Source organism: Vanacampus margaritifer, chromosome 5 (genome assembly GCF_051991255.1).
Source record: "Vanacampus margaritifer isolate UIUO_Vmar chromosome 5, RoL_Vmar_1.0, whole genome shotgun sequence".
Taxonomy (NCBI): Eukaryota; Metazoa; Chordata; class Actinopteri; order Syngnathiformes; family Syngnathidae; genus Vanacampus; species Vanacampus margaritifer.
This window is the reverse complement of record NC_135436.1, coordinates 24,039,858-24,066,713: the sequence shown is the minus strand read 5'-3', so window position 1 is coordinate 24,066,713 and position 26,856 is coordinate 24,039,858. Positions and strand designations below refer to the sequence as shown.

The following is a 26,856-nucleotide window of genomic DNA, read 5'->3' as shown; positions in this document are numbered from 1 at the left end:
TCTCATCTCATGGCACACAAACGCAGCTTTTTTTCACATGAATCCCTCTAAAAGGACCCTTCCGAAGGTCACGGAGATGCAGGGCAACATCTTTAGGAGGCCGGGTCACTCTGCCCTAAAACAGATGGTGCAGCTGGAAAAACGGCCTGGAAACGTTACACTGTACAATCCATTTCTCATGATTTGCCACCTGGTTACTTCCCAGCACACAAGCCTCTTCAGTGCATTTAGCAAGAGTGTGTCTTTCTCGGCCAGTACGTTGCTCTTGATAACAGAAACAACCCATCAGATATGAGAAATTAGATTGATTAATTGCGAATTAGGTACATTTTGCAGAATGGTCATTTAATGCTATTAACCAACATTAGATCATGTAAAATTAAGAAAGGAAGACTTTTTTTTTTATTATTGAATTTTAAATGCTTAGCAAAGGTCTGGGTAGAAGCTAAAGACACCCAGCTTTGCTTTTTTTGTAAGAAAAATACATAAAGAAAAACTTTGGGAGATTTGTGCTCTGCATTGGATAGCAACCATTTGTGGTTAAACGTCGGCTCACTTTCATGTGCAGCTACAGTAATGTTAGCAGTTAGTAAGTGTGCTAGTGTTAGCACAGAATTAGAGGTAGGGTTGTTTTAATTTGGATAATTCCGGTTCCTAACTATTCTCAATTACACTTATTTTTTAGATGAAATTGTATGAATTTCTCTTTCTTTTTAATTTCATTGTCTTTTTACTATTTGTGAACTTAATTATGAATTTCTCAATGAGCATTTTCCAACCAGGATATTTAATATCAAACCTATGATTTTTATTTTTTTATTTTTTAAAAAAAATTATGAATTTTTCACAAGAGATTTATTTTTGAGAACCTCAAGAGAATACAGTAATGCAGCAGGTACTGTAGTTTTACTGTAGTTTTTCTATAGAAAGAAAATATATATAATGACAAACACAAGCTGTACCGTATATTTAATTTAAACATCCTATGTAAACACATGCTGTATGTGTGCATATGCTGTGTATGTTGTACGCGAAATATTAGTTGTCTTTTTGCATTTGTGTGTGGACCCACTATTTTTGTTCCAGTTTAACTTGTTGGCTCGATGTTGGCATTAGATGTACTTACTTTGTATCGGCAATTACTTAAGTACTTGTACATCTACTTAGCATGAGAACGTGGTATCATTACATCCTAACTGTGTGGTTTTTAGTTAAAGGTCAAATTAAAACTTCATTCTTTAAAGCAGGTTTTACCAAACTTTTGCAGCTTAAGTGCTAAATAAATATACAATGAATTGCTATAACATCGACATGTACGTATAAACTACTGATAAAGAACACAACAGACTTAATTTAGCAGGGCAAACATGAATCAAAAAGACCTTCGCCAAGAAAATGTGTGCCTGCTTGACAATCAATAAAACAGCCTTTACAGCCTTTTACTCTTCACTGGCACACCAATAAAAAGTGACCCTGTCCCAACCCGAAGGCTGCTTTAAAGGAAAGTTAGTTGTGTGAACCTGGGGTAAAGTTTTGGCTATATATTATTTCCACCTGTCCTTTAAAGTATCAGAAAACTAACTGTATGCTGTGCAGCCATAATGAAAGCTTGCAAATGCTCGCCTTGGACATTATTTTTTCTGTGTGCTTTTTTTTTTATTTTATTTTATTTTTTTTTTACAGAATTGGATACCATTAGTGTGATGCTGTGATGACAGTGATGGGTAATTACGGAGGGTTTGAAAAAGCAAAATTATAGAGCAGCACGAATTTGACATTCCAGCCCATTTCATGGAACATCATGAAAGAAGCGTAATGCTTCTACGACGTGATTGCAGCCCGTCCGCTAGTCAGGATGTAGCTGTTTGTCGAAATCGCTTCACCAAAGTACAAACTCAATATAATACACACACACAGTCAATAACACAGTCTGTGTGCACCAGTGGAGGGAGCTCATTAAATGACAGCCACAGGGATGCTTAGGGGGGACCCTGATGGCACCATTTTCCCAAATCATGCCACATCTTCCTGTGGGACTACAGCTCTTTGCATGACAACAGATGAATTATGAAATGCTCATCTCATTCGACTCAGATAAACACTAGGCACACCTGTATAATCTAATACGATCCAAAGCAGCAGGCAAAAATTCTGCCTTACTATCATAAATAAAGTAGCACTAAGCAGAGCACATCATCAAGGTCAAACAACAGCACTGAGTGTTTCACACCTGCCGGAATTTTGTCATTTAAATTTTTTTTTGCCATTAAATTTTTTTGGGCCTTACTCACTTCGTAATTAAGTACTGTGTTAGGTGAAAAAAAACATTTGTGCAATATAAACAAGAGTAGCAAAAGTTCTGTGACCCATGTCCCACTCCTCTATAAAGAAAACTATAAAAAGGGGGGGAAACAGTTTTATAGTGAGACGCTGCAGATTAACTACAACCTCTTTCACATGGATATCCACTGAAGCAGGATATTGCCATCACTGTGTGCTTTCAACACAGTAGAGTGGCAAAATTCCCTTTCACACTGTCGCTGTTCTACCTATGTTATGGCTCGGACACAAACTCAGAAGCTAGAAAATCATTAGGTCCATTAGGTTTACACAGAACAGCGACACATAAAAAGGAGAATGCATTTTGGGTTTTCAGCACTGTATGTTCGAAAAATTGGGGTACTATGGGGAAAATCACTGTTGAGGCAGAATCCCTGTATCTTACAAACCACTACTTTTTAAGGATTTTTTTTTAAAGGCATCTTGCTTGAGTTACCAAAGACTGCATCGTTAAAGTTGGTGTTATACCTTTATTGCTATCATTTACTGTTGTGCACCAACATCCGCACAACTCCTCCCTGTAAAGTGTAACGTTCAATCACATATTTTATTTACTAAAAAACTAATTACGTTTGCTTTAAGACAGCAGTACCCATCAAAATCTGCCCTCGAGCTGAGCCTCCAAAAGAGAAAAGACTTTAATTTAATAAAAGCTATTATAGACTGGGTTTATGACATCTTCCCAAACTGTATTTTAAAGGTATAATAGCCATGAGTAATACTATAAAAATTGCTGCTTAAGATTGGTTAATAATTTGTAAAAGTAACAGACCACCTGGGAACTGACCATTAACTCTTTGACTGCCAAAAACGTTAAATAACGTTTAGTAAAATCCTATGGAGGAGTGCCAAAGACGTTAAAAGACGTTTGTTTCAAAACAGAGGTGAAACTAACCATTTTCTATTGTTGATTACTGAAAAACGGAATAAGGTAGAAACAAACTTTTTTTTCTGATGAAAGATGAGAGTCCAATCTTTCATTTGGTAGTATGTGTGTTTCCATAGTCCAAACACATAATTTTCTATGGACCTTGAAAGATCAGTCAAAATGCTTAAAATCGGCTGGCACCCACGGCATCCCTTTTCTGAAAACGTCTGGCAGTCAAAGAGTTAACTCATTTGCTCCCAAAAACATATAAATATGTTCGATTTTAAATATTTCCATCATCCCAAAAATGTATTTATACGTTTTTGTTTTGTTTTTTTAATGTTAAAGCATACAGAATTCTTTGATGCAGCCTCTGGGCTGAAGAGAAAGCTTGAAGCAATGGTAGTTATTACAAAAACGGCCGGCAGGTGGCAGCAGAGTATAAGAGATCAACCAGGGCCATGTTGCAAAAAAGCTCTTTTCCCCAGGGTTTTCAACATATTTGTAAATAATGATGAAACTTACTATATTCGAATACTAATTGCTGCAAAATGGAAACAGATAGAAATCTCCTTTTTTCCTGATGAAAGAAGAGACTCTAATCTTTCTTTTGGTAGGTTCCATGTTTTTATAGCAATAGAACACAATATTCTGTGAGCCTTGTACATCAGTCAAAATACAGTAAAACAGTCAGGAGCGAAGGGGGTTGCTTCAGTGAAAATGGCTGGGAGTGATTGAGTTCATATGGATTTGAGAAAAGAATATATGAAACACATATGACAGCAAGAATATAAGACTGAATCAACAATGCCTCTGGTGGTTGTAGACAATTAGTGGAACCCATTTCGCCTCATGTGTTTAAAGGTTACTCAAAAATCAATGTAAATAATTATTGGTTATCATTTATGTTGCCCATATCTAGATTTGAGTGACTGCACCACTACAAACTACACCCAGGCCATCCGTTTTGTATTTAATCTTATAAGATTTGCACTGTCTTGGCCAGTGAGTTTATTTACTAAAAGATTTCTAAAAAAGCAGTGCATTACTGAAGGCTCCTTATCAGAGCAGCGTTCATTAGACACTGCAAGCCTTTTCCGAAGTGGTATCGATCCAACTGAAGTGGTCCTTTCTGCCCCCTCACCACTGTTCCGCTGCTGGAACGAGGCTATTTGCCATCCTGTCTTTGTGGACATGCGCCATGGGACCTCCATTCAATGCGCAACCCTCATTTTCAGTACTTAATAAGTTTGGACCCGCTCTTTCTTGTGCTACTGAATGACGTGCGCTCGCACAAGTAGAGATCAAGGGGGGCTTAGGGTGGCTATGGAGGGATACAGCGACGAGTGTGTGTGGAGAGACGGCTGATTTCCCTGGGTGAGCTTATAGCCTAGTTGTCACCCCACCCCGTCTTCCGCCTGTTACGGAGGCGCCTTAATCAGGAACATGAAAGCATCTCCTGTGGCGCCGCCCCCCTGTCACTATCGCTCACCTGTCGACTCCTTGATTTACCCCTTGCCGCCATCTCAGTGTCCACTTGGAACATTCCCACCAGAGCCGAAAATTCCCATCCGAGTTCAAAGGGCTAAAGTGTTTAATAAATTAAACTTGATGACACACAAAGGAATGCGGTTTGATTTAAACGTGGGTTATTGCCTTTGAGACAGCTGCCCATGCATGTGTATGCGTTCGTCAAAGTGAAGTCACACAGATCACCTACTTTTGTTGAGAATGATTACCTTATCTCTGACGGTGCCGGCGGCTCTGCCGTCGTCTCCAACGTGCGATTAGTTGTCATTGTGTAACAATGCAATCTGCGCCGATAAAGACCTGTTTCTTAAATTCACTTTCAAAACTATCTCAGAGTGGCTGAACACGGCTTTATTTGAATACTCCCAAAAAAAAGGAGCCATTTTAAATTGGAAATGCTAAGGGTCTTTTATATGGTGTGTCAGGTGCAACTATTTAAATGTTGCAAGATGGCTGAGTATGGGGAAAATGAACCAATCGATTACAGGTGGTCCTCAGTATACAATGGAGTTCCATTCCAGAACTACTGATCTGTATATATTACTGGATAGGGGAAAAGACCAAGACTTTTGAAGCCGCGAGGCCGCCATATTACTACTTCCAAGAAATGTTTCTCGGCATACGATCCTATACGTTTACAGTAACAAAAACATTTGTCCGTACTTAGTAGAAACAGCATGATTTATGATGTTTTAAATTTGCTTAACATAAACAAGAGGACACTTTTAAGACAGAATGAGAGAGAGACCATTTATGCCCTCATTATGGAAAAGAAAGTAGCGGGATTCCGGTGCGGCTTATATGTGTAACAAACTCGAGTAGTCCCCAAATTTTACTAGCGCGGCTTATAGTCAGGTGCGCCTAATAGTCCAGATATTACTGTAATCAAAGATATATATTTTTAAATGGCTATGTTTACAGATAAGCATTGACTGTTGAATTGTGGTCGCTCCACAATGTTATGTGGTTCATGTTTATGTTCCAGGGATCTTCCAAACCTATTTTGTTCTGCCCCAGTCTGCATTGTTTCGTCATAAAAGTATTTTCTTTTAAACTCAAATTTTACTTGATAATGTATGCTGCCATTGTTTTCTTGAATTTGACCTTGGAAAAATTGTATAAAGCAGTTCCCCAATCCAGATCACGCACAACTATTTCAAAATGTAGCAGCATAGCATCCCTATGCGTAGGATGTCCCTTTTGACTCGAAAAGCCCCTTGAAGCATGAGACAGTTTCCTTGCTTTTGCATCAACACAAAACAAAAAAAATAAAAGTGTCGTCTAGCGGCAGCCTCATGCACTCACACACATAAAGCTTCACTCTGCGAAACTTAAGGTAAAATGTTGTCGCACCTTCCCTGAGTCACTTTGTCCCTATTTATTTAATCATTTTTTTCACCCCGCATATCTTACTTTCCTGTCTTTTGTTTGCTTTCCCCACCTTTTTGTCTGCACACCTGCAGCTTATCAGGATGGTTGGCCCCGCCCCTCCACTCCGCTCCCGAAGCCAATCAGCTCCTTCTTCTCACACACCGCTTTTGAGTTTAGTGCCTTGTTTGCTTTGTTCTGAAGCAGGGTCTGCTCGCTTTGCTTCCTCATTGTTCAAATGTGAACTCGGGAAGGTTTTGCTTCCTTTGTTGTTTTTTCTCTCATGCCTGAATAGCTGCAGACCTATAATCAACCCGACACCACGCAGCGTTTCGGTGTATTAAATTGTGAATGGATTTGTTTGGTCCATGTGCTTAAATGCCACCAAGCCTCATTTTAAATGCAGGTATTGTAACTCCTGCTGGAAGGTTTTTGTGCATGCATTAAATATATTCCTAATATTGTTTAAGGTGCTCTAACAAGCACAGATATCACACTTCAAAAGGCCGGCAACACTTTCAGAAATATTAGATGTCCGTCGAATATAACGATTTGTTCTATGAAGAGTTTAACTAAAACTAAAACTACAATAAAGTGTTTATGATGATAATCAAAATATGAGAATAAAATTTCCACTTTACAAATGCATCTTACAAAATTGCATTAATAATGTAATTATATGAGAAAACTGTATGAGCACTCAACTCTTTAGTCACCGATACCACTAGTACTTCTGACACATAAATTTCTCCACCCAAAAAACAATGACAGGTAATTTTAAAGAAAAGCTATTATTCACCCGTTTTTCTTAGAGGGCGGCCATTTTGCCACCGCTTAACACATATTACACAAATGCAATATTAATCAGAATAATGTGTTTAGAATAGTGGGGCTGCAAAGAACTCATTATTGTAAAGAAAATCTTAAGGTTGACTTCCCTTTAAAATTACATCAAATTATTGGAAATTTCCTATTCTTATTATTATGAGTTCCCAGATCCTGACCGTAAAATAGCCACAAGAGCGCCAGTATTGATACATTGAAAAAAGGCAGGGCATCGTCCCGATACCTATACCTGATGTCAATACTCGCCCATCCCTAGAAAATAACATACTACTTTTATTTCAACTTTATTCTCATAACTTGACACATTTTTCTCCAAAGATATGTGACTTTATTCTTGTAATATTCGGATTTTCTTCCACTAATATTAATCCCTGCAAAATATTCACATTTGTCGTGTTTCTGCTAATAATTACTTCAATTTTTTATTTGACTTCATTATTTCATCCATCCATCCATTTTTAGAACCGCTTATTCCTCACAAGGGTTACGCGGGGTGCTGGAGCCCATCCCAGCTGGCTTCGGGCAATAGTACACCCTGAACTGGTTGCCAGCCAATCGCAGTTCTTATTCTCATAATGTAAAAAAAAAAATGTTCTTCTAACAATACTACCCCCCCAACACAAAAAAAACCACAACCTTTTTCTCATAACATTCCGTTGTGACATTTGTTATATACCTGCATACTGCAGTTTACAAATATTTTTTATAATCATTTGTTCTACTCACAATCCCATCGTTTCATTTAACTTAATTGAGTAATCTAATATATATATATATAAAAAAAAAAAGATTATACTGTTCTAGCTAGCGGGTGGTTGGTTATATTAAATGAGATAACATTACACAGCTTGCGTTGACAATCATAGACACTTTCACTATATCTTCTTTTTGTGTGTGTGTGTGTGAAGTGGTCCAAACTTTGGGCATTGTTTGTTTTTCATCGACTGTTTCCTCTTGGCTTGCCACCACAGTGCCAATTTATTTCTACATGCAGTTCTGCTTTCATCCGCAGTAGTATTGTCTGTTTAAATGTAATTGTTTCAGTCCTCCATATTTCTTGCAACATTGCAAAATTATTTGTATCATTTGACTTTTTCCACATAGCTTTAGACTTTTACACTCCACATATTTTTTTTATATTTATAAAGAGGAGTAAAAAGAGTTAATTGGGTTGAATTGACTGTCTAATTAATCAAATTAAGTGAAGGACGCAACCTTTTAAATACATGTCCTCTTTGCAAACAAATACGCCAGCAAGGTTGTTGCTCTGGCCTCCTTGCACACAACCTGCCACCATAATGATTTCATCCATTCAAACAAGTCTCAAAATGCCAAGTAAATTGTGACGCAAATTGAAGCAGCTCCGCTTATCTCTTTCAAATCTGCTGGCTTACAACACAGGAAGCAGAAGAATAAAGAGTTTCTGTTTCTTTTTGACTTGACTACAATGCGACGTGATGAATAACAGACACTCTTTAATGTGGCTTTAGCTCCCTCTTAGTGCAAGGACATTACTCTTCTCGTAGAACGCGTTTGGGAACTACACTGTCCTCTTAGATTTGACTTAAGTGCTGATGAGCTGTTTCATATTCAAGCTTTAGCTGTCAATTGCTGCCTGTCAACTGCTGAAAGCCACTCGTGCGCACACCCCCAGCTCCGATAGTCCTCGCACTTGGTACACATCAAGAAGTTAAATAGAATAACAGCTCATTATTAGTCGGGCCATGGTAGCCTCTCCTTCCGTACAGCCTCCTACCTCTTAACCCTCATCGCATCGTGTCGACGGCCCCTCCTCTCGCCCTCCTTACTAGCACTTTGTCTCCATGGCAATGTTGTGACCGAAATTTAGGTCAACATTTTTTTTGTTTGTTTATCTGTGGGAGTGGTTTAATTATTAGAGCTATACACTTAAGTCAAACACTAAACAAAGTAGTATGATATTGATTATTAATTATGTAGAGAAAGGGATGGATAGATGTATGGATGAATATACTGTATATATATATATATTTATTTGTTTGTTTATTTGAATGCTCATTGTTAATTCAGAATAATTATGTATTCATAATTTAAAAAATAAAAAACATGCCCCTTGCTGTGGTGTCTTCACAGTGAGCGGCCTGGAGACGGTGGTAGGACTGTACGGCGAAACGCTGGAGATTCCATGCAACAAAGGAGCCGTGAAGGCGGAAGATGCTCTACTCACAAAGTGGAAATATGTAAGTCAGCGCGGAGGTCAATGGATTCAAAACGGTGAAGTCCATCTGACACCAAGCTTCTGACACCCATTTATCATGTCTGAGCCACGCCCAGTCTGAGTGCATTTGCTGTGCGCCGGAGCGTGCGTCTGTTCCTCAGTGTGTGTGTGTGTGTGTGTGTGTGTGTGTGTGTGTGTGTGTGTGTGTGTGTGTGTGTGTGTGTCTTTGTGTTTATTCCTTATGTGTCTTTTTGCAAAAAATCCTCTCCAGGACAAAGGGGATGGACGTTCGGGAGACCTGCTGGTCAGACAGAAAACCGAAAGCGTCTCCATTAGCGCCACTGATGACTACAAGGGTCGCATCAACATGGCCGCCAACTCCAGTCTCCTGCTGTCTGACACCAAGCTGAGCGACCAGCGCACTTTCACCTGCATGATTGTGGTTGGCACAGACATCCAGGAGTACCCGGTCAACGTGGTCGTCTACAGTGAGTGGAGTGTAGAATTGCTCGGGACTTTGGGGGAATTTAAAAAAAAAAATGAAGCTCGGTTTTTAATAGTGAACTTAAATTACAGCTGAAACGAGCAGTCCATTAACTGGAATAATTTGATTACAGAACAAAAGTCGAAGCAACATCTTTGCCCTCAAGCTGTGTCCGTTTTTCCAAATTACTAATGTTACTGCAGACTTCTCGTACCACTTTGCGAGGAAAAAAAATGGACGTGATGGCAGCAAGCCAAGAAAAATGAATGTGTAATAAACAGAGAATGTCCAAAGTTTTGGATCGTTTCACACCTTAAAGAAGACAATAAATCAGGGGTGCACCGATTGATCGGCCTGCCGATTCATTGGCCCCGATTTCCTTAGTTTTGGGGAATCGGTGATCGGCCAGAAAATTGTGATCGGTGCACCCCTATGATAAAGTGCAAAGTGGAGCACGTCTACGCCAACATAAGGTATCGATGTTGGCTAATTTTATATAGCTTACCAACGTTAGTTAGAGCATATTGTAATGTCTCCCAAGTGGTCAAATATTGACACAGTTTTGTCGTTGAATAACATAAAAGCAATTATAGCTGATTACTCAATGGGAAACTAGATTGAATAATTGATCACTCGATTTGACTTTTGAGTGCTTCTACTTAAGAACTTAGGGTTTTGAGTTATGGGCTTTTGATTAGTCGATTTTATTTATTTTTATTTTTTGCTTTGTGTCGGAAGCCAACATCCGAGTTTAAAGCCATCTTCAGGTACAAATTAAATGAAAAAAAGGGGTAACTGATTTATTTTATTGTCCTTGCAAATTGTTCTTGCATGTGGGCAAGGAGAGCAGTCTAGTTTGAATGGACGTCTGCTAATGAAAAAACAATGTTAATATTTATGCTTGAGTGTGACATCTTTTTATTAATTGACCCTGCAATTTGGAATATTTCCAAAATTCATATAAATATACTGTGAATTTAAAGAAAAAATTCCGCCCGTTTGTAACCATACTGGAGTTGCATGCTGCTGCACTTTCTAATACCACTCAGATCATTAATATATTTATAATTGTGTGTATTGCAGAGGCGCCTGCAGGTGTGGCGATTTCTGACAAGGCACAAGAGCTGGAGATCGGCAAACTTACAAAGGTGTGTTTTTTTCTTGTGTGTGAGACAAACGTTACTTATACCGATATATTTTTTTTTTACGAAACTTCAAGGGAAACCCCCTCTCCTGAGGCGTAGAAGCGACCATGTTACGAGAGTAATGAGTCCTTTTGAAGTGCCGCTCATGAATTAGTAACAAGTACATCCCTCGCTGCTGCAATTAGAATGCCCATAGGACCGCAGAGAAGTCTTTGGGCATTTCATGGTCTGTTGCGTAGAATATCCTCAAGCCATCAGAAGCAGGAGGGGGGTTGGTTTTACTGATATTTGGTCCATTTAAACAATGACTTTTCATGTGTTTTTGAAGGATTTTTGTCATTTTTGTTTTACAGCTGGCTACATGTGTCGTAAAAGACTCCAATCCGGCAGCCAACATCACATGGATGAAGAACAACAAACCCTTGGCGGATGGCGGAAAAGGTTTGTTATTTTATTGCAAAAGTCATACTAGTTTGCTGTCTAATTATAAATGTCAGAAAAAGACACGTTTTAGTTTTCTCTCTAATTTGTGTTCTTTTATGGTCATTTGCCTTTAAAAATCCTTGCCAACAACAAATACGGGATTTAATTTGAAAAAGTATTAAGTGTCATGATGATATGTTGTCTCTATACTTCATCGCCGTGGATTTCAAAATCAAAAGTGCTTTCACAACAAATAAGAGCATAAAGGCTGTCTTTTGTGAAAACGTATATATTAAATCGCACGGCTATTGCGAATGGAGAATTGATTAACTTTAGCTGCACAATAGTCAGCAATGTGGGTTACTTTATTACACAATTTTTTTTTTTTTTTAAGAGCTCAGTATTGTTCATTCGATTTGACATCATCATTGCTCTCCTTTTTTTAAAAAAACAAATAAATTAAAAAAAAATAATAAATGTTTTTTTTATTATTATTTTTTTAAATATATATACATATAGACACATATATATATATATATTTTTTTTTTTTTTTGTATGTGGGTGAGTATGTGTATGTGCGTGTGTGTGTGCGTGCATGCGTGCGAGTGTGTGTGTATTCATCAGTTCACCTAAAGCCCATTAAAAAAAATCCCATACTAATAATATAATATAATAATAAATTGCCAAATGCAGAAACATCAATTAGATTATTACACAATTTTCTTAATACTGTACCCCTTTTGACTTTTGGTACCTGGTTTTAGGGTGCCAAACAGACACCATATGAGAGACAGCAACCATTTCTAATCACTAATTGGTCAATATTTTCATTCTTTTTCTGTCATTGTATTATTTGAGCAACCTCGCCAGCCAGATTGATAATTGTGATTCACTTGAGGGCGTTCTTCACATTATCGGTCTGGTACTTCACTAGGCAGACCCGTTCGGGAAAGGCGGGACTTGCTGTACAATACTTCGAGCTGATTGGACGATGCGGCATCTTTGCACATTTGTTTTGACCAATTAAAGTAGCGGATGATAATCTAGTCTTCCGTCTGATTTTGGGGGGGTGAGAGGCGCATGAACATCTTTACCAGATAAAAATGCTGAAAAACGCCTCTCGCTGTTCAAATTCAACAAGGAAACGGGGAGTAATTCTGCAAGAACAATTAATTGCAGCATCCATTCGTCTGTTAGGTTTGTTTGTTTCCCTCCGCCATCAGCACTTATTGGTTTCGTCCTGCCTAAACAAGGCCTGATTTGTCCGACCTAAAAACGGCCGGCTGCAAACGCATGAGCGGAAGCGGTACAAGTTTGTGAACTCACTAATACCGCCAGAATTCATCTTGCTGGCAAGATTATTATTTGAGGACACCTGGTGAGAAATGACTAAAATAAACACACTAAGCTTAGCCTGGGCATGCCGTATTATACTCATCAGTCACCACATTAGTGCAGTGATCCGATATCTTGCTGCTGTCATTTTGTTGAATTGTATTCAATATTAAATACAGGAGACCCTCATTCTTCATTGTTGTTTGTTTTTGTATACTATACGACTTGACTGATGCATTCAATGCCGCATGGAAAACTGACTGCCCTAGAATCTTTTCATCCTAGTCCGGAGTTCCTTGTGAAGTCTATTTGTAGTGGAGAAAGAGAAAGAGTCAACAGAAATTCCACAAGGGGCTTACATTGCAATGAATTTGAGTTTGTGCCTGGCGACGGAGCTACTGTGTTGCTTGTGGGGGGGGACGTCTGACAACTTGTTTGTTTATCGGCGCAGGCGTTTCCATCCGAGCCTCGGTGCAAGTGGACCCCGTGAGCGGCCTATCGAGCACCTCGTCCACACTGGAGTACTCGGCTACGAAGGAGGACACCGACGCCCAGTTCTCATGCAGCGCTCAGCACAATGTGGGCGAGGAGCTGGCTTCGTCTGCGCTCACTTTCACCATCACGTGTGAGTCGGCGAACTACTTTTCGACGCAAAAATCATAGGAATGTTTCTTTGAGTTTCATCATCGCGGACTATGAAATAATAATTCTGACTTGTGTTTACCTCGCTTGACTGAAAAGATTTTTTTTTCTTTCTTTCTTTTTACAACCCAGATCTGTGGTTATCTGAAAAAAAAACTCGAGACTCTTGGTCTTTAGTCTTGCGAGGATGAGCGGTGAAAATGAGATTAATGCAGAAGCAGTATTAAATATTGAAGCTGCTTGCTCGGCGTGGCCTCCAAATAAGCTGGTGCACTTTCACACAAGGGAGGCCAACACTTTGTCAAAGACACTGCACAAACTTTGAATTATGCTTCATGTTTTAAATAATTTTTGGCCAACAGCTACCATTAAGCATGATTTGCTTTGTCTATTTGAACCCTGCAAATGTTGCGAATCATTAATTTAAAAAGCCCAATGTTATTCTTTGCTTAAAAGCTGCACTCTCAATTAATAATTAAAGTTCTGTCCAAGAACAAAACATGTGCGGACTTTTTACACTATCACTGAAAAGCCCTTTTGTAGAATGGGATACACTTCAGACCTCCATGGGTGGAAATCTGCGATATAAACACCATATTTAGTAGGGCTGGGTTTAAAGAATTGAATAATCGATATAAAAAAATTATTTAAAAAAAATCGATTATTTAAAAAAATAATAATAATAAATTCATTAGAAAATAAAATTTTAAAGGCCAAAGGTTTTTTTTTGTATCTTACTATTTTCTTCTAACTATACCACATTTAAACTTATTAAAACATACTGTAAAGTATTCATATGCGGTCACGAAATGGGAGACTACCATATAACACTTTGGGAAAACAGTCTCTCTCGCTCTCACCAAATAAAAGGCGCAAAGCGCTTAAGAGTGCCTCGTTGTTTGGCGGGGGTGTCACACAGAGAGAGGCAGAAAAGCAAGGATGGTGTTTTTTTTTTTATATATTTTGTTGTAAGTCCATCTTGACAGCGAGTATGTGCACCTGTGTTACAGGTTAGCGTCACTGCTTTAGAGCGCCTCGTTGTCACTGCATGTAAAATCCCTGTGATGACCCGGTGCAATGTATTCCAGCCATTAGAGACTTTTATGTGGATATATATTTACGCCCAAAAACATGTAACACTCTTCTATATAGTGTGTCATTGTGAAGACATTTTTTGTTCCGTTTCATCAACTTTAAATAAAGTTACCACAATATTAGTTACGCCACTCCTTACGATGCCGTACATTTCTAGACCAGTTCCACCATTTAACCGCTTAGTGTTTCCTCTCTTCCCTCCAGACACCACGGAGAACATCATCCTGCAGGTGATTTCCCCACAACCTTTGGTGGAAGGCGACAACGTGACCCTCAAGTGCGTGGCGGACGGCAACCCGGCCCCGACCAGCTTCAACTTCCACCTGAAGGTACGCTGATGCGTTTGTAGTCTAGTCTCCTATGGCGTCGTTAATCAGCGGAGCATCCCATGCTAATCAGCGGCTATTGTGTGTGTGTTTGCAGGGCGATGTAATTCCTGTGAGAAATGCGAATACGTACATCCTCACTCATGTCTCACGTGACATCACCGGTGAATACCAATGCTCCCTAATTGACAACCCCGCCATGATGGCTTCCAAGAACGTCACAGTCAATTGTAAGACATCACGCTGCGTTTCTCTGAAAAATTGTTCCATCAGAGCTGTCATTTTTCTCCTTTTTTGGAGCTCTCTTGTGTTGCTGTCAAGAGTGGAGCGTGTTTGCCCCGTACCGTTCAGATCTCTTGGTCTCCTCACTTTGTTGTCATTCTCCGCTAATAAGCCACGGCGCAGCAAAGAGGAGTGTAGTTAATAATAGAAATATCTCCGAGCTTGTCAGAGCTGTGAGCCGTTGTTTCTCCATCCTCTCACCTCTTTGTCTGTCTTAGACCTAGACATCAATTTAAGCCCTACTGGGAATGTTGTCAAGAGAGCTGGGGAGGCCTTGGAGCTGTCTTTCCAGATCGACTCTTCAGGGGAATCAAAGGTCTCCTGGACCAAGGTAAAAAAAAAAAAAAGAGAGAGAGCAAAACAACTTTCTGCCTGAAAGAATGAGTTTGTTCTTGAAATAAAAAAATATTGTTTTGCTCTAATCAGGACAATGTCAAGCTGGACAAAGAGCCCAAGTTTAACAAGCTTAAGTACTCGGATTCTGGCCGCTACGAGAGTGAAGTGAAGATGGGAGCAATGAGCAAGAAGGAATCTTTCGACCTGGTTGTTGAAGGTAAAGGCCTCATCACAACACACACACTTCCGCTACAGATCTAAGTGCCCAATTCCAATAATGGCCTGTGCACTGCTCATCTGCTATATATAGATTATGTTTAATAGTCTGTGCTAATGTGCTTCTGGTCTCTTGCAATTAGTCTACTTCTAATCTCTTATATTTACATTAATGGGTTTTGAGTTTGTACTTGCAATGTAACGTGATACGCAGCGTGAATGATGTTTACGTTGTGCGAGAGAAAGCACAAATGACCTTTCCGCATGGATGTCACAAAGCATATTTTGTGAAGCCAAACATTTTTTGTATGAATAGTTTTGTTCCACCTTCATTCCTTCATGTTTTTTCACTCATCTTAAGTCCTTGCTTTTGTATTTATATACAACTTACATCTCTAATTTACATATTTCACATATGTCATGGACTGTGCACCTCTACTGTACCGCAATTGCATTGTATTTAATGGTATGTGCACCTCGAATGTAAACAGGTTTACAGTACGTTATATTCATGGTCTGTACCGCATTCAAGTTTTGCTATGTTTAATGACTAAACTTTCACTTTAGTTTTTTTGTTCATTTAATTGTGGGTGTGATTGTTTTATTTTTGTAGGTGAAGTCTCACTTTGGACATTTACAAGTCATCCACTTACAATTAGATCAGTTATCAATAAATATGATCAGTCAGGCTGAGCTCAGCATGTCCAGCAGCCCCCTCAGTGGCTATAAATTTGGCTTAGCCCCGAGAGATGCATATTTTATTAAATCGGCGAGGAAACGTTGCCCTCGATTAGCACAAATTAGCATGCCCTCTTATTTTTTTGCATATAAAAAGATGGAAGTGTGAAAAATGACCCTTTGTGATTTCTCTGCATTTCCGTGCCCAGCTGTCCAGGAGCTGTTGCCAGGCAACCATCTGAGACTTCACAAAGTCCCTGACAGCTCTTTACAAAAAAAACAAAAAACAGGATTAGGCAAATGATGTCCTTTTGACTAATTAGTCGGTTTTGCTAAGTTTATTATCGCTGCTGTTTCATTCTTTTGGGCAAAATGGGGCTGAATTGCCTCCCGTAGTGACAGGACAACAGTTTCAATAAGATTTGCAAAAAGAAAGTGAACCATTCTGGCTATTGCTATTGAGGTCCGCACTTGATAATGGACGCGTGTGTGTTTGTGTAAATGGGAAAAAAAAGCATCACAACAAGAGCATCCCATCCCGTTGCAGGCGCTCCAGTGATCAAACAGCTGTCCAAACAGCGTAGTGAAGACGGTCAACATAAAGTCTTGATTTGTGAGGCCGAGGGCTCTCCAAAGCCATCTGTTTCTTGGAGCATCAATGGCACCTCGGTATGTACACACGCACACACGCACACGCACACGCGCGCATACTGCCACAGCAGCGGCGGCAAGGGAAATGGTATTCATTCCTTTTCTCCAGAAACTATACAAGAAAATATATAAGCAATAGCAAAAGGGATGTTCTAATCATGAATGTTTTTCTGGGTTGTTTTTATCCCCAAGAAGCAACGCAGCAGTCACCACGACTGCGAAAAGGCTATGCCACCTTTTTTGGGCTTGTTAAACCAACCAATTAGCGAGAGTGTATGGGAAATTGTCATGGTTTCCAAGGTTACGCAAAGATCGCTACATCTTTTCCCCTAATTGATGACCTCTGGCGATGAAGAAACAAACTGATTGCGGTGACGTTTTCCAGAATGAGGATAAACGATAAAAGTTTGACAGGTCTTGATAGTTTCTGCTTTGTTTTTGTTTTTTTTGCACAGCAGTAGAAACATCTGGTGTTTCACTTGATTTATTTTAAGAACTCAAACGTATGTTTGAGTAAAAACACATCATTAGACAGCCGCAAGAGTGTTGTTATTGTTAATTTGCTTTGAACGCCTTCTGTCTATTTAAAAGACGTCTTTTTATATGTACGCCACATCAACCTTCACTACAACTCTGCAACATAAGCTGTTAAAAAACAACAACTCTGTGTCATTAACATTGTAAAAACAGTCTTTTTCCAGAAAAAAAAGTGTATTATTATATTTAAAGCTTCTCATCTCTTCGACTCGCTACTGCCACATGTGGCCGAAAAATGAAATTGCACACTCCCTTCTTCACGTACACAATGCGCGCATGACATTACATCCGCAGACACAGGGCGGGAAATTCAAAGTTGTTTTTGAAAAGTAGTAAAAGTTAAAAACAATATAGGCGAAGAGTAAACTTGTTTTTAGGACAAAGTGCCAAAAAGTCATTAGCAGAAAGTTGTAATATTGCTGTAATAATTTTTTTTTCGTTTGGGTCTTTTTGTAGGTAGAAAAAAGGACGGTATCACACGAGTACTCAACTCTTGAGTAGTCGATACCGAGTAGCGATACCACGACTCCACAAGTACTTTTGGTACATAACATTTATACAAAATACCATGACAGATCATTTTAAAGAAAGACCTATATATCCATCCCTATATAGCATTTTTCTTTAAATTTGCACAAAAGTAATGGCAATTTTAAATTCTTCTAATTTCTCATTTTATTCTCATATTACAAACAACTTAATTTTAGTCATATCAAATTTTTATGTAGAAAGTTGTTTTCCTAATGATATAGTATGTCTTTTTATCCTACAATTACAACTTTATTTTGATTAATATACAACTTTATTTTAATAAATTAAATGATTTCAAGCAATAATAAATAATTTTTCTTGTAAAATTCCTGTAAAGTTTTCTTTATTCTGATAGTTACAAAACATTCATAAAACCACAACTTTATTCTCATAATATTCCACTTTTTTCTCATAAAACTGTTTCTCGTCTGTTTTTTAAAAAAATACAACATTTTCTTTGTCTCGTCAAATTGTGTGTTTTGTGTTCATACAAAGCCAATTTTATTCTCATTATGAAAAATTCATAAAACCACAAACTTTATTCTCCTAATTATATATTCTCATAAAATTGTTTTTGAAATAACTTAAATGACTTTTTTCTTGTAAAATGATGTTGTTTTAAGTAGTAAGTTTTTCCTCATGTGCGGGTTTGGGGAAAGTTGCTAATCTCACTTTCTACTTGTAAAATCACGACTTTACTCTTATAATTACAAAACTTCACAAAACCACAACTTTATTCTTGTAATATTTTATTTTAATCTCAAACATCATTTCTTCTAAAATGATGCTATTTTCTTTTTTTATTGTAAATTTTCAACATTTTCATTTGTCAGAATAGCTCTAAAACGTCTTGAAGACAACAAATGAGCAGAATTGAGAAGGCGTCAAGAAACGAGCTGCCCTTGCCCTGACTTTCTAAAATGCATCAAGCAGCCCCTCGCTTCGCTTGGTTGCAGATCGCACTAGTTGTTCCTGTTGAGCGCGCATTGCACTTTGTTAGCGTTTCACCCTGCAGCTGTCACACCTGTGAACATATCCAGTCCTGGAAAATCGAGGCAGGTGTGCCGTTGGAGAGCGTAAACAAGCTTAATTTCTCCCGGGCTCGATCACCGCCTTGTCACCAAGACAAAATCCCCCCTTTTTTTTGTTTCTGCGTTGAGTGTACCTGTACGCCGGCTGACAGCACAAAGGCATCAGCGGGGGCAGAGTGAATTACATACGCGACCTGAGGGGCTTTGGGCTGAATATCTATTTGTGCGGGGGATCATTTTCACTCCTTTCAGTCCAAGCTGAACTCCACCTGTGGGTGATAATGAACCTTTTACATGGGCCACAATTTTCTGCATCTTGCAAACAGGTTTATTTTTGGTTCACCCTTTTGAGATATCTTTTGGAAGAAGACTTGAACACAAGCAATACTAATGGCTATTCAAGTGCAATGTATTCACATCTGCCTGTATATGTATAGGTGCTGAAAAGGATGTTTGGTTATTCTTTGTGTCTGTTTTTCCACCTGTGAGGCTTCAGCACTTAAAAGCATGCATTTGAACTCAAACTGGTAGAACATTGCCTCCTAGTGGTGCCTAAAAGAACTTGACATTATGTGAATTTCCCACGTCGCAAAAGTGTAGAATAACGTCACTTAAAATTAAATAAGATTTGCTCACACAGGTCTTCAAACAAGAGAACAAGAGTGTGCTTGCTTCAAGCCGTTTGTCACTCCTAGTTAAACTTTAAAAAAAAAAGACAATTAAACATTGTATAGTTAAATGTTCAACTAAACCACATAAGAAAGCCTGATTGCTCGCTAGCATAAATGGCTAGAAATGGCGTAGGGAGGATGTTTCAATGATTATAAAGTATAGGAATTGTTAACTTTATTAACAATACTTTGTGACCTTTTTTTTTTATCTTCCACTCCATAAATAATAAATGTAAAAAAAAAAAACTAATTTATAAAATTGAAGTAGGTTTATACTAAAACTAATAAAAACTCAACTAAAATGAAGAATTACAAAAAAAAGGAAAACTAGCAAGCCCAGTCTAAAAACAAATTAAAACTAACTGAATTAAAAAAAATAAAATAAAAAAAAAAAAAAAGCATGAGCCTGTTTATTTTTCTGTAGAGAATCCAGCAAACCAGGATAGTGTCTTAATAATTAAATGACATCCAGTGCAACATGTAAAATACTCATAATAATAGTAACTAGTAATTGTAGCTTTGTGTTATTACACGCAGGTGCATGGCTCTAACACGCCCTCAGAAATCGGAAAATTGCTTTGTCGTCCTTATCTCCCCTATTTCATGCCATTTATGAAGAACGGTGACAGTAAAATAAAACAAGAAAAGGTGTCTATTTGAGGTGCGGCTTCATTCCTTAACGTGGACAACAGGTTTTATTGGAGAGGATTTGACGAAGGGACTGTATGGTGCTGTATAAAAATAATAATCTTAAGTGTGCTCTGAAAATGCAAATGAACCGTGCTGCCATCTTTGTCCCCCCCACCCAGCTTGATGAAAGTCCCTTCGTCAACGGCAAGGTCACGCACAAAATCACAGTGGTGCCCACCGTCAACCTGACCGTCTCGTGCACCGTGTCCAACGAGTTTGGCGTGGACATGCGGGACATCAATGTGTCTTCTCGTAAGTACGGGGGTCATGCGCCAAGCTGTTTGTTTACATCGGTGCTCCCCCTCACCGATGCAGCTATCCAACTCTGCACGCATGCTGACTCGACATCACGACACTAATCATCTTCACTTTCAATAACAATCACCTTACTGCTTGTTTTTCCCCCTTTCCAGCTTTAATTTTTTTTTTTAAACAATGACACCCGATGGACAAAAGTATTGGGGCATCTAGCTTTTAAAAGTTCCTGTTCATATTGGAAAAGCCCATAAATTAATTTTACATATTTTATAATAATCATTATTATTTTTTAAGATTCTTCCACATGTGTGTAAGTGTCGGCAATGTTACACTTATCCAGTGTTTCCAATTCTTTATTGAGCTAAAGCACATAATTTACGTTAAAAAAAATTGGCTCACCACCAATACAAAAAGCGCATACACAGGTTAGTATGTGCCATCTAATGGTAGAGCATTTTATGCTTCTGCCTGTCACTATACGTCACTGGCATAGATAGACGTCCAAAGACACTTTTTTTCTAATTTTTTCCTTTTTTATTTGTGTATTAGGCATTTCTGCCTGCTATTTAGTCCAAATGCCGTCAATATATGTAATATGAGGGCTGCAACGATTACTTGGAAGAATTTGAGTAATCCGTCACATGCATGAGCTAGTAACAGCTAGCCAACTCTATGCTCTTATTCGCCCACGCCACTCACCAGGCCAGTCCCCGCCTTTTTTTTTTTTTTTTTACACAGATACTACAGTAGAACGTGAGGATGGTGACCCCAAGTGGGCAAAAGTAATACCTGCCACTCACATGCACATTTTACTGTATTTATTTATAATTTTTATCTGATGACTTAATTTAGTCCATATGGCCTTGAAATAGTGGGGGGGTCAACTGTATGATAAAAAAGAAGAAATGAATAAGACCATCCACGAGATAATAGTAGTTATTGGTCTCCATCCACATTGATTCATTGAAGACTTCATTGAGGTTTGTCCGTCATCACAAATAACTAATGCTTGCATGTCAACCGTCTGGTCGCCAAGGTTTGCCGTGTCACTGTTCCATCCTCTTTTTTTTTTGCCGAGTCATGTCTGCGCGTGTGTGTGTGTTGGGATGCTGGGACTCCACCTGTCCTTTCTCTGATCTGAATTTCCTGCATGCAGACAGTAGACTAGACACGTAGTGTTAGACGTCATTTTTGCCTTGGTTGGACGTTAATTTTGATTTCGTATCTGATTTCAGTATTTGAGGAGGTGAGAGTGGATAAACGAGGTAAGTTGTAGACGTCTTCTTGTTTGTGAGATTTGGGGGAAGCGGAAAGATAGAAAGCCAATTTCCTATGAAGGAAATAGATGAATGTGGACGAGTTGTTGCACAGAAGGAGCGGCGCCACCAGCATCCTGGCAAACATGACCCCATTAACCTTGCTGGCTGAGCCAATGATGTCATCAACAGGATTGCTGTCATTAACATTTACCTCAGCGATTCATAATCATGTGCAGTGGCAGTGTGTCCATCCAGCCGACGTGTTTTAGGGCTCTACTTCCTGTTTGTGGTCAGGGGGTCCGCACTGGCGCGTGACCTTCAGGTGCGTTGACGCTGGTGTTTTTTTTTTTTTTGTCGTGTAGACCAATCGGAGGACGCCGATCGAACCAAGCTGGTGGTCGGAGTGGTCGTCGGCCTTCTCATCGCCGCCATGGTCATTGGACTGGCCTACGGAATCTACCAGAAGAAATCCAAGTGAGTTTACAAATACAGTACAGTGGAGTGGAATAAGGGTTCAATTAACATCAACACGGCATCCTATGTCACATTAACGACACTACTGTATATACATTGTTTTAAAAAAATAAATAAAAAAATCTACACAAACCACTTTCACGAGGGTCATTAATAGTATTAGCTAGCATACTAGCCTAAATAGCACACTAGCAGGAATTGCCATGACATGAGACCAATTAATATGCGCACTACCACTTTACAGAGTCTTAAGTCATTAAATTTTCATATGCACACAATCATACATATTATGGAATACAGGCAAATTATAATGCAAAGGGAGATTAACGGCTTTTTGTAGCAACATACGATACTTTCAGTTTCATTTTTGACTATGCACGTGGTCATGTTGGGAAAAAAATAATAATATTAAGAGTACCAAGATTCCACCAGATGGCACCAAGGTAATTCATTCTGAGAACAGCAAATACATAGGTTTTCAGTAATCGAGGATAGGTTCCGAAAAAAAAAGGACAGGTTCACGTTGATTATTATTGTTTCGGGCTGCAGCTGTTGAATGCTTGTATTATTGCATTTTCTGCTGATTATTCCATCCCAAAATATTTTTGCATTATTAAAACTCTTTGACTGCCAAAAACGTTAAATAACGTTTCGTAAAATCCTATGGAGGAGTGCCAAAGACGTTAAAAGACGTTTTTTTCAAAACCGGTGAAACTAACCATTTTCTATTGTTGATTACTCAAAAACGGAATAAGGTAGAAACAAACTTTTTTTTTTCTGATGGAAGATGAGAGTCCAATCTTGTTTTGGCAGTATGTGTGTTTCCATAGTCCAAACACATAATTTTCTATGGACCTTGAAAGATCAGTCAAAATGCTTAAAATCCACCCACCCACCCACGGCATCCCTTTTCTGAAAACGTCTGGCAGTCAAAGAGTTAAGCTTAACACATGCACGTGAGGGGTAGATATTATTTATTTTTCTCAACCTTTTTGTCGCCAAATTATTCATGCTGTTGATGAATTGCAAGACCTGGTAACTGTGAGCAACGTGCCGTCCTCAACAGGCAAGGCAGCTGGAAGACCGGCGAGAAGGAGAACGGCTCCTCCGAGGAGGAGAGAAAGCTGGAGGAGAAGGTGGAGGAGAACAGCCAAAAAGCTGAAGTGTAGAGAAACTCCCGAGCCACCGAGCATCCTTTGGGAATGTGAAAGGTGCGGTCGCATCCACACACACGTGCACAATATCACCTCTGTGGGAATTCCTACTAACGTCGTTGTCCTTTACAGTGAGAACATGGAACTTTGCACGTTTCACCTCCTCACCTCATCTTTTGGGAAAAGAAGAAAAGAAAAAAAAAGTGTACATTACAATGAAGACAGCTTGGATTTGATTTCAGGGAGAATTTGACTACAAATCCAATCCCACTCTGGAAAACGCAAACAATTGGATACTGTATGTGATAAACATGCACTACTTGACCCACACACACACAAACACAGTTAGCTCTGTCTTCAGTTAGCAATCTTGTTCGTTAGGAAGGATTTTTTTTTTTGGGTTAGTTGCTGCAAGCGAAATAACTTCTAGACCAGTTTTGCCTTCGCTGTTAAGATGTGTAGGAAGCGCATCGTGTTCTTATGTCATCCATTTTCATCCTTTTTTTTTGATGTACATACGTCTCGGTTTGTTCATTCGTGGCGTAGAGAAAGACAGAAAGGGCTAAAGGGTTATTACTGAAGTTGGTCTTGGCGAGGATGCGCCGTTTATTTTTTTTTCCAAATGTACTGTACGTCATTGGCCGCCAACGAGCGGGGTAGATTTGACTCAGTTGAAGTAGTGGCCATTTTCACCTCCCCTTCAAAGACATCTACCCGCTCGTGTCTTCAGTCAGTGAGTCATATTTGAGTTGAATTTTCTATCACCGCTGGATCTCAAAATGGGACGATGCCATTGTGAAGTATAATGTTTATTTTGTCGTTGTTGCTGTTGCTATTTATGTTGTACAAGATGAGAAAACGTCCCGGTACTCACACGGCTGCCCCAATCCTATCCCACGTTTTGAATTGTTGATGAAAACACGCTTGCAGACTTGAGATAAATATTAGTAATTGATTTGTGAATTGAAAGCATCCAATTGGAAGAATGACCAAAGAAAGTGAACATTGCCATGCAAGTATTGTAAATATCTGTTTTGTTTTTTGTACTTTTGTTTAAAATAAAGTGTACATTTGGAAAACATATGCCCACTGTCTTATTTTGTTTATTTTTCCCATTGTTGGCAGGAGGCTTTTCATCGCCACGGCTTAACAAATTCATTACATCAGGTCCCTACTGAAGGATTTTATGTCACAGCTTTCCTAAATTTATGATTTTAATTTAACTTTTTTTTTAAGTTCTTTTAAAGTACGGTATGTAGTCAATCTTTAACCGAAATGATATGAATTAAAGCGAAAATTAACTCATTCACTGCCATTGACGGCTATAAACGTCAAAAATTCATTTGAACTACTTTTTACATTTTTTTCCCCACTTTTGTTATCAAGAGTATGAAAACCTAGATTTTTTTTATTGTACATTTAGAACATATATGCAATTTATGATTAATCGCGAGTTAACTAGTGAAGTCATGCGATTAATTACAATTAAAAATTTTAATCGCCTGATGCCACAAATTTTTTATATATATTTTTTTTTTCATTCACTGCCATTGACTGCTATAAACGTCAAAAAATCATTTTAACTATTTCTATTAGTTTAACATTTTTTCCCACTTTTGTTAACAAGAGTATTAAAAACTAGAATTTTTTAATTGTATATTTAGAACTGATATAAAATTTGTGAATAATTGTGAGTTAACTAGTGAAGTCATGAGATTAATTACAATTTTAAAAAATGACTCGCCTCTTGCCCCTAATTTTTAATCTTTTTTTTTTTTTAATGAATTTATGCCAGTGAATGAGTTAATTATCTGTAATGAAAATGTTACTGAGATTAATTACAATTTTAAAAAATGACTCGCTTGTTGCCCCTAATTTTTAATCTTTTTTTTTTAATGAATTTATGCCAGTGAATGAGTTAATTATCTAATGAAAATGTTACTGTCGTGTTTAATGCACAAGTAGCCTATGTATGACCTTAAACTGAAATGCCTTGAATTAAAGCTAAAATTGCTTTGTCATGATTTTTAAATGTACTGTACCATTTTACCAAAAAAAAGTTATGTAATGTTTACTATGAGGACAATATACAGTTGAAATAATGCATTCCAGCTAAACTGACCAGTTGTGGATTTCTCAGAGTGACTAAGAAACAGATAAATATGAATATGTAACTCTTGCACATAAATCTCTGCTAGTGTTCATATTTTCAAATGATCGCTTATATTTTTCGAGGAAATCTCAATGTCCGATTACTTGTGAGCTATTTTTAGAACAGGTCGACAGGCTTACACATGTGTTTTTTAAGGACTGTCTGGTGCAAGCAGGCTTCATGTTGGTCACACCCTGGCTTAACCTTAGACCTTACACTTCTAATAATTAAACACCTGCTTTGTATAAATAACCAGTACTCTCTGCAGTTGAGTACATAACTGTCCGTCTACTATGTGAGGAAATGTTGTTTAAAATACTAGTTGGGGGCGGGGGGACCTCTGAATACATTGCGCTACATGTGTAATCCATTTTAACATTAAACTTTTGTTGACAGTGCCCTGATACTTATAGCCTAGTATATAACAATTTAAGCCTTGGTGGAGGTCTGTGCTCTGTAACGGAGCTAATAAGCGTAATGACTCACGAGGAGCTGGATTCAGATCAGCAATTAGTATAATGCACGTGAAGAAAGGTTATGGGCGGTACATGATCATTATATATAGAGTTATGGAGTCATTAAAAGTAATCATTTGCATGATCATCTCCAACTAAATTGCTCCTGATGTACAATATAAACTACAAATTAAAATAATGAATACATCAATTTTATATATATATATATATATATATATATATATATATGTATATATATGATTATGTAGATAAACAAGGGGGTAACCACAATGTTAGGGACAGCCACCAACAGATTTGTTTGTTTTTTAATCTAGTATGTGTACCTAATTCAGTGGCCAGAGAGGTCCAGCTCTTCAATGTGAACCTCTGCTGCCATCTTGTGGTCACATGGTAAACTTCACAGTCAACACATGGCGATGACTCAATTAAAATAAAGTTTCAAGAGAGGCTGAACAATCTTGCTCCCATCCAACCCAATCAAGGGCTGTTTCATTTCTCATTTGGCCATAAAAAAATCATGAAAAAATATGATTTATTATACATATTTTTGCAGTTTTGTGGGCAAAATATTTGCGGGGCTTTTCATACTAATTTCTTTGAGATTTTATATTTTAGAGCAGTTGTGTTAAAAACAGACTCAAATTTCAAGATCATCCTCTCAAACTAGAATTTTTTTTCAAATAGCAAATCAATATTATTCATAGGAGGTGTTGAAATGAAATAATCTCCTCACATTTAAGGGAGCATCCTATTAGCATTATATGGTGACTCCTGTTTATTCACACGTCACATAACTTTCAAACAAGGTGAATGATGAAAAATAAACAAAATAATGCTGAAGCGATGGCTCAGTTCAATTGT

General features: G+C 38.2%; 1 protein-coding gene across 3 annotated transcripts in view; it reads left to right on the top strand.

Annotated features, from left to right (window-relative positions):
* Positions 1–24,450, top strand: part of LOC144052392 (CD166 antigen homolog A-like) — a 53,282-nt gene extending 28,832 nt beyond the window's left edge. For 2 of the 3 annotated variants that reach the window (XM_077566409.1, XM_077566408.1), the window contains 15 exons: positions 9,065–9,171; positions 9,421–9,637; positions 10,717–10,781; positions 11,132–11,219; positions 12,988–13,161; positions 14,478–14,602; positions 14,697–14,829; positions 15,100–15,212; positions 15,308–15,434; positions 16,659–16,780; positions 20,342–20,474; positions 21,716–21,745; positions 22,102–22,213; positions 23,280–23,424; positions 23,500–24,450. In XM_077566409.1, coding sequence (XP_077422535.1) covers positions 9,065–9,171; positions 9,421–9,637; positions 10,717–10,781; positions 11,132–11,219; positions 12,988–13,161; positions 14,478–14,602; positions 14,697–14,829; positions 15,100–15,212; positions 15,308–15,434; positions 16,659–16,780; positions 20,342–20,474; positions 21,716–21,745; positions 22,102–22,213; positions 23,280–23,382 — 1,649 coding nt within the window. In that variant the 3' untranslated portion in view covers positions 23,383–23,424; positions 23,500–24,450. The remainder of the gene's footprint in view (positions 1–9,064; positions 9,172–9,420; positions 9,638–10,716; positions 10,782–11,131; positions 11,220–12,987; positions 13,162–14,477; positions 14,603–14,696; positions 14,830–15,099; positions 15,213–15,307; positions 15,435–16,658; positions 16,781–20,341; positions 20,475–21,715; positions 21,746–22,101; positions 22,214–23,279; positions 23,425–23,499) is intronic. The other variant, XM_077566410.1, reaches the window with a different exon arrangement.
* Positions 24,451–26,856: the final 2,406 nt, after the last annotated feature.